This window comes from Watersipora subatra, chromosome 4 (genome assembly GCF_963576615.1).
Source record: "Watersipora subatra chromosome 4, tzWatSuba1.1, whole genome shotgun sequence".
NCBI lineage: Eukaryota > Metazoa > Bryozoa > Gymnolaemata > Cheilostomatida > Watersiporidae > Watersipora > Watersipora subatra.
This window is the reverse complement of record NC_088711.1, coordinates 38489977-38498359: the sequence shown is the minus strand read 5'-3', so window position 1 is coordinate 38498359 and position 8383 is coordinate 38489977. Positions and strand designations below refer to the sequence as shown.

The 8383-nt window shown below is 33.6% G+C and overlaps 1 protein-coding gene across 1 annotated transcript; it reads left to right on the top strand.

Moving 5' to 3' along the window:
• Nucleotides 1-1691: 1691 nt before the first annotated feature.
• On the top strand, nt 1692-3946 carry LOC137394919 (uncharacterized). The gene is made up of 4 exons (XM_068081699.1): nt 1692-1712; nt 2052-2185; nt 2425-2735; nt 3751-3946. The coding sequence occupies exons 3-4, from the start codon at nt 2490-2492 to the stop codon at nt 3823-3825; spliced, it is 321 nt and encodes a 106-aa protein (XP_067937800.1). The 5' UTR covers nt 1692-1712; nt 2052-2185; nt 2425-2489; the 3' UTR covers nt 3826-3946.
• The last annotated feature ends 4437 nt before the right edge of the window (nt 3947-8383 follow it).

The window sequence follows — 8383 nt, the reverse complement described above, 5'->3', positions numbered from 1 at the left end:
GCGAGTTATAAACCAGCTGATGGCCATCAACTATCTTATCTATATAGTACTTTATTGGCAATAATTTTATTTCACAAATAGAAATGTTTTTTCAAATTAGGCTATACAACAATAGTAAAATAAAAAAGGGGAAAAAAGCAACAGTTACCCATTAAAATTGAATAAATAGTCTGATAAATAGTGTTTAAAATGCCTTTCTTTGCTAAGAGAACGGATATTTGGTAGAAGATTGTTAAAGCAGCTGACAATGACATTTTCAAAATGATTGTTAGTGATTGTATGCAATTTGTTCATATCACGTAAGTTAAAATGAGTTGAGAACCTGTTGAGTTGAGAATCTAAAAGGTTCTTGTCACCAGCAGTCTACTAGTTTTGTTGATAGATTGTATAGTGGTTCAGATTCTAAGTCAGTCAACCGATTTCTGGATCTTCTTAAAATAAATGAAGTTAAAGATCATAAAGAAAAGACATATGTATAGAACACTTTGCCTGGCTGCTTGTTACTCATCTACAGTAGATAAAATACATAAGCTACCAGATTTTGTCATTAGGGTTTGATAGATTTGAAGATCTACAGTGAGGAGCATTACTTGACAATATACTGTAATCGACTAACAACTTGTACTGTTAGTCTTAATGTTAGTCTTAGACTAACAACTCGTAATGTTAGTCTTAATAAGTAACATACTATTTATAATTGAGTTGTACCTACATGTAATTACCAAGACTAAGGGAAATGTACAAAACTTGTTTAGATCGACCAAATCACAAAAACGTTTAATAACATATTTGTGATAAGAAATTAAAGCATGAGGAAAATACTTAAAATTAGTTGATTCCATTTAACATCCTAAGATTTGAGCTAGAAGCACCAGCAGTGAATTCTTTTAAAAACTGCCTAGAGAGCATATGACTAATAGTTACTTGAAATGTGAAATCCACTGTACACTTTTCAAGATATCTCAAAATATAGTTATATCAATAAATATGAGTTCACTGCTAAAAGTCCTTCGGGTATATTGATAATATTAAAAACTTTTTCTCAATTTAAATGCTAGTATGTTTGATCAAGTGATTGTTAATATCTTTACTAGCAGTTATTATTCTACTTTGACTGATTATAGCGAATTTTAATAGCTGAAGAAGTCTAGCATATATTAACGAATTACAGGCCGTAACACAACCAAATTTTTTAAAGTAGATAGTTCAGCAGTTGTAACTTAGTTTTACAGTCTTTGTGGAACAAAGTAGCAATTTTATCATACATCACGTTCTATGACAATAATCAGCTCTACCATACTAGTTTCAGAAACTGCTCAATTAGGAGTCAAAAACATATTTATTCTTATATATTATTTATTCAGATTTATAATGATTTTATATAATTCACATTTTTCAGATTGATTTTGGTGAATGCAAAAATGCAAGCAAGCTGAGAGATCACGTAGCCTGTACAAAAATGTGGAAACTGTCACGTGTCAGATAAGTGCATATAAAACAGGATGTTTGAGAATCCCTGGCCATGCTGAGAATTAAGATGTCTCAATCTTTCCTCATGACAAAAGACTTATAATAAAGTCAAAAAGGCGGCACAGACAAATACTGAGTCACTTCCTAACTACCAAATGTCATTAATTGATGAATATTGAAAACTATAAAAGACCAATTATACGACGCAAAAATTAGTTCACCCACAAACACTGAAGAAACAGGTAAATGTTTAGTATTTAGTTATACATATATATGTTAATGCTAGGATTCTACCTAATAAGAAATAAACAAGTCAGTTTGGTCAAATCTTTAGTGTTGCACTCCTGTAATTAAAGACTAGCTGTTATGTACATAATTATGTCAATTTAACATTTAAAGAAGATACCAATCAACTTATAGCCAGCATTTCAGTAGTTGTTTCTGTTTATTTGTTACAATGTTTACTAATTATATATCCAGTACTTAGTTTTAACTTATTTTGATAAGTTCTCCAGTACCTAGTTTTACTGGCTTCTTATCTCTGGAAACCCAAGTATCTAGTTTTACCCTGTATCTTGCAGATTTGCAGAATCTCTAAAGTCTAGATACCTTCCGTTATGATGAAGTTTTTGGTAACACTTATGGCTTTCTGTCTCGCTTTCCTTCAGATCACAGCGAATGGCTTTCATGGCAGCAACAGCTTTAATAACTTTGGGTAAGGTTGACTAAGTCACATCTCAATTTCATTGCTTGCATAGATCATGTACTATTTTTACTTTTTAAAAATTGCACTTAGTTTTTGTAAGTTACCTAACATCACAAGTCTTTAAAATACTTTGAGTAGTTTAAATTCACATGTACATGTATTCTTGTTTAAGATTTAATATTTGTATTCATTTCTTTTCTTCTCCTAAAGTAGCATAGACATATCATAGCCTGTTTATAATGCTTTAGAGTCAGAGGTAGTAACTCTGTGGGAGTAAGATCTGGAGGATTACAGAAAGCTGTTGGAGGGAGATATGGAGAAGGAGCTGGCCAAAGTGTTGGAGGGGTTAGAAAAGGGTTTGGAGGAGCAGCTAGTAAAGGGTTTAGATCTCAGTCAGGTCAAAGAGTTGGAAGCGGTTCTAACCAAAGGCTCAGAGGAAGAGGTAGCCGAGGATTTGGAGGAGAAGCTAGTAGAGGGTTTGGACCTCGATTGGGTCCAAGAGTTGAACAAGGATCTAGCCAAGGGTTTGGAGCCCAATCTAGAAAAGGCTCAACAAGATGTGAGTGTAAAACTTTTATGAAGTTCTTTTTTTTGCAATTATTAAGAACTTGTTATCTTGTGATAATTTGATTAAGTAATTTGAAGGGGTATGAGGTATATATTTGGTATGAGCATGAATGATTTTATCGGTGTTTTTGCTCATACCTGAAACTTGATTAAGTTAAGTAATTGATTTGCTTAACTTTCCCTTTCATTGTTCCATTTGTAAAGGAATTTGCCAGCCTTTACTTGGGACGATCTAGACTATTTCATACAGAAATAAATTGCGCATGGTTTCGTTCAACTTTTTATCAGAGAAGGAAATCCACTAGCCGAGGAGTGTACGGCCATTTTCTCTGCTCAACTTAGTGAGCGCGCCCATTTATATATAATAGCATCACCCGTTCCGGCTAACGGCAAACGGTAAGAATACCGGCTAACAAGGTGAATAAACAAGATCATTAGTGCGTTGGTATGACAACAAGTGACGATAAGTGATAGCATAACGAGTAAAACAACAATATAATAAAAAAGGACATACAATAAAATAAGGCAACATGAGTTACGACAAGCGACAGCACAACGAGTAAGACAACGATAAAATAAAAACGACAACACATACAATAAAATAAGAAATGTAACGCCATGGCACGGCGTCCACGACACATTGTTATAAATGTGAACTATAGAACCTTATATATTTAAGTTAGTCGTTCAACCTTTTCCAATATGCATTGAACAAATAAACGTATCTGTGTATCATATTACTTGCACCATAATAATAATAATAATGATAATGATAATAATTAAATAATCATTAATAACAATATGCTAATAATAATAGTATGCTAATGATCATACTTATTCGAAAAAATGAGACAATAAGAATAATTAAATACATTTCGGGTATCAATATTAACACTATTTTGATTTATGTGGATAATTTCTCAGTCTTAGCTGTTGTTCTTTTATGTCAATTTCTGAAGTAGTGTAGGTGTAGTAAATGAACTTATCAGTTTATTCATATTTTACAGACTAAATCTATGGACACTTACTACCACCACCTTCCTACACCGTCACTTGACTGGCTCATCTGCTGGAGTGGATAGTAGGCCCTATAGAAACATTCTATTACATTGTGCTAAACTGAATTTCATCATATGTTAATTTTTTATATCTATCTTTGCTATTTTTCTTGTTTGTTGATTTGAATATAATTCATGCAATTTATAGCTTTTATTTATGAATTGAAGTGCACTAAGAAAGCAACTAACAAAGTTTAACACAATAAAAATTAATAGTCAGGAGTATTAATGCAAATCAAAGCTAAAAGTAACAAAGTGAAATGCGCAACACTTTGCTGATCTGCAAAAGGTGGTTAAGCGACAAGTAGTTAAGCGTTTTGGAAAGAATTGCTAAATTTTTTGATAGAATAAAGTATTGGTTAATAAGAAGCAAAAAACTTTAGTATGTCCTCAAATTATTTACTATGGCTAAATGTTGAAATAAATAGCTTACCTGTAAACAAAGTTATAATATTTCCTTACAATGTTAGCCAGCTATCGTAAAAGTAAAATAATGAGAAAATTATTAGCAAATAATCACTATTGCACCTGGACATTCATAGCTTCTACTGAACCTATAAATCTGTTACTCAAATTTGATATAAAAAAACAAGCAGCTGTGACGAAAATTCATAAATAAGTGCATTTATGCATTAAATTAGTGCATTATGCAATTTATGCATTAAATAAGTGAATTTTGCAGAAAAAGTCTAAGGTTACTTAATTTTGCTTGTTAAAAAGAAGTAAAGCATTAAAAACAAGTCGAACAAAAAAGTATTAAAAACAGTAACATCTTCTATACTCATTGTTTAAAATTGGTACAATCCTATAAAAGGTTTGCTATCTTGTGAGTAAAATATCAAAAAAACGTTACGGAAAGGTTTCCTGCTAGAAGCTTTAATTCTCAGTTTCTATAAAATTTATAGAAAAAATAATTATGGTATAAAGAATACAACAGTGGTTACATAAATTCATAAATTACTATCTTAGCTTAAAAAGTCATCAATAAATGCATTTATAAATCCATTTTTAGTCATTTACAACATTTAAAGTAGGTCTATAGAAAAAACTTTGATTTACATGTTTCTTTCATGTTAATGGTAAGTTAAATTATTAATAATATAGTAGATATATGAAATGTATGCTGACGTAGTGATAGAAGTAGAACTAGGTTAGCTTAGTCTACATAATTTTCAAATAATGTTTATTTTTATTTTTGCTTTCATCCCATGACCAAACGTGAGTGGAGCGATTGTTTGAGAGATTTATGATAAATGCATGTGCACACCACTCATGGAAATTATTCATCAACACCGTCGCAAACCCTTGTACCAAAATCTCCTCACCAAATTTAACCATTTTTCAATGGAGTCGTTTAGGTATAATAACGATACAAAACACATATAAACCTATTTAAATATGTTATCAATTCTTTGAAAATTGTCGACAATATTCTAAAACTCACCCATCTGATTGGATTATACACAAATAGACAGATTAATTTGGCTGAAGTTCGTAATTAAAAACTTTGACAAGGTTTTTTAATCAAAATTAAGACCGGCTAATGATACACCAATAAAGCCGTGTGACAGATAGTAGAACTATTAATAAGAGCTCGTTTCACAAGAAAAACGTGCTCATTTCACCAGTCCATAGCATTGTCTAATTGCCAAAGGTTTCTAATATTTTTCGATTTTTAATATCTTGCAACAATATTTAATTATAAGAATAATTATTTGATTTTATAAAATTATCATAAGAATAATTATTCGAATTTATTTGTCCGAAGGCTTCTGTAATAAACGTAGACCGTTTGAGGCGTAGACTGATTTACAGGTACGAAATTGTGGTACACAGTCTATCAGCCTATGTTTTTTCCCAATTACCAAAGATTTCATTTAATTATTCCAAACATCAGCCAAAATTCTTTACATCTTATGTACAAGCTAGAGCCGAACTACAACGCCCCTTTATGATGGAAACATTTTTTTATTTTGCTCCAGTTGCAGAAAACTTACAGACGTGTGAACGTTCATACTTGCTTTCTGCTAGATCACTATCAAAACCATTCTACATTTAACACAACCAACTTTCAAACTGTGTATATTACACAGCAGCTTGCCATTTTACTTCTAATATTACATTTCAGAGATATAAGAAACATATTTCCTTATTGCTGTTGTTAAATTAAATACATTACAGTAGGTTAGGTCTACAGCTTTAATTAATATTCATTTTATTGTTGTAAAACATAGGTTTGAGATAGTAGTAGATTTTGTGTGAATTTTTTACAACCTTTTGTTTTGCATAATTGACTCTTTGAATTTAGTTTCAAAACAACTTGACAACTACCATGGACATACAACTTCCCAAAATACCACGTCGTGGTCGTCGCCGACGCAGTGGCCGTTCACGTGTCTCTCAATTATTATAGCTCAATAGAAGGATAAACAGAAGGTCCTCACAGCAACCATCAACATCAAATGCTAATGTTCAACAACACGCTACTCAAATTAATAACAACCACTCATTTGTAAATGACATGGACTTGGCGGCCGCTTTGTTTCCAGATGATGATCATGATTTTATGGACACCATTGACCATGAAAATATTGCACAAAACCATATTGCTCCTCCCAATGCTGCCCCCCCCCCCTTCATCACATTCCTCATTTTCAATCTTTAGATTGTCCTGATTTTCAAGAACTGCGTAACAACTTTCTAGGCAGACTTGACAACAACATATCACAGCTCACGTGTACTGGATGTAATGAGAAACATTTCATTACATACAATGCTCAAATACAACTATGTCATACATGCCAACAAGTTCCCCTGTCAAATTCCTAGATTACTAGAATTTCCTTTTTGAAGGCTTGCTCCCTCAATTTTTTTTATATCATAGCGAACAACTCTCATTTACACTATGCTCTGTCAATTCCTGCTGACAACTACTTTTTCAACAAACAGTACTACCCTTTCTTTTTTCCATTATCACTTATTCCATTATCAGGTCGTGGGCTGTATGACAGGGAAATTTCTGGTATTTGATATTTTGTAAATTTTTCTATTCAGCAACTTAACTTTTATTTGGTTTCAACTTTCATGTTTGCATCAGAGTCATAGAAGTCAGCTGCTGTCAATTCATAAACAACAAGATGATGAGGTAACAGGCTAAAAACAACTGTATATCATTGAATAGTTGCTAAACATGGTTTGGTATAAAGAGTGATTGATACGATACAGTTATTAGTTCATATAAATAATCAAAGGTGCTAAAAGTTCTTGGGGATATAGAGTCAGTTACTGAGGCTGCCAACTCTAAATGGATGAACAGCTATATACTTACCATCACCATAGTTTCTACACTTAAGCCTGGTTTCCATATGACAGCGCAATGATCGCGCGCGACCCAGTGATCGTGCGCAATGCATTTCTTGGGCCGCGAGGCAGTGTTTCCATATCGCGCGTAAGCTCCATGCTTGCATTGGACAGGGTGTATATTTTCCTTACTTTTTTCGTAGGAGAGACATATTTCTCCGGAAAAACAGACCTCCGTTGTGAAATTACGCTGTCATATAAAAATCAAGCTTACTCTTTCGTACGCGAGACCGATTTCTTCGGAACAAAGCCCTTCGCTGGAATTGTGGGATAGGTTGAAAAGGTCTAGCGGTGTATTGTGGGATACATATTCGCATGCACACATCGCAAGGATCTATTCTGTTGGATACTTGCGATCAGCGTACGCACGTAGCGCGACCGTCGTGCGTTGACGTTTCCATATCACAACTGGCCTATGCAGGACGTCGTGCGCCTTGTTGTGCGCCTTGCGCTGTCATATGGAAACCAGGCTTTAAAATCACATAGTTCAATGAAGCAGTCATGGTTCAGTGGTTAGTGCACTGACATACAACCAGTTGATCAGTTGCTCAGTTGATCAGTAGATCAAATCCCAGAAGGACCACCAGTAATGTTTCAAAGGGCATCCAGTCATAATCGTTCCTGTACCAAATCATGCGTGCAAATTGTTGTGATACACTCTGTGCATGGTTATACCATCGGTGGTGGTGACCCCTAAACAGGAAAAGTCAAAAGAAAAAGAATATGCATAACTTATTAACCATAGCCTGCCTCATCTGCATGTGTACATTGAGTGCATACTACCCTGCAACTTATACACTGGGTTACAATCATCTATCACTGGTCATGACTAGATAACATTGAATATACATGACACTTTGGGACGCAGTTGGCTTCGCCATATATTCGAACATATTATTTTCAAAGATAGCGGCGTGGTCATTTTGTTTACCGTAGACCGGCAGAATCGTAGTTGGTACTCAGATGTTTACACAGCAATTAAAGGAAGCTAACATGACAAATTTAAATTTCCCTTATTTGAGGCATTTGAGACATTTATAATAATGTATTTGTAGCTGGATTTACAATTTTATTCTAGCCAACATGAGTAAATACAAAATAAAGTAAATGCATATGTCAGTAGAGCCACGTCAGACTAGATTTTTATATCAATAGCCTATGTGAATACAAGAGGTATAGACAGATTGTACCGCTCGCTACATCATTTTGGGGAAATCTGGGC

What these genes read in the sequence shown, in the direction of transcription:
- LOC137394919 (XM_068081699.1), top strand. Translation starts at nt 2,490, where the DNA reads ATGGAGAAGGAGCTGGCCAAAGTGTTGGAGGGGTTAGAAAAGGGTTTG. An exon ending in TAGAAAAGGCTCAACAAGAT is followed by an intron (nt 2,736 to 3,750) that starts GTGAGTGTAAAA and finishes CATATTTTACAG; the next exon opens with ACTAAATCTATGGACACTTA.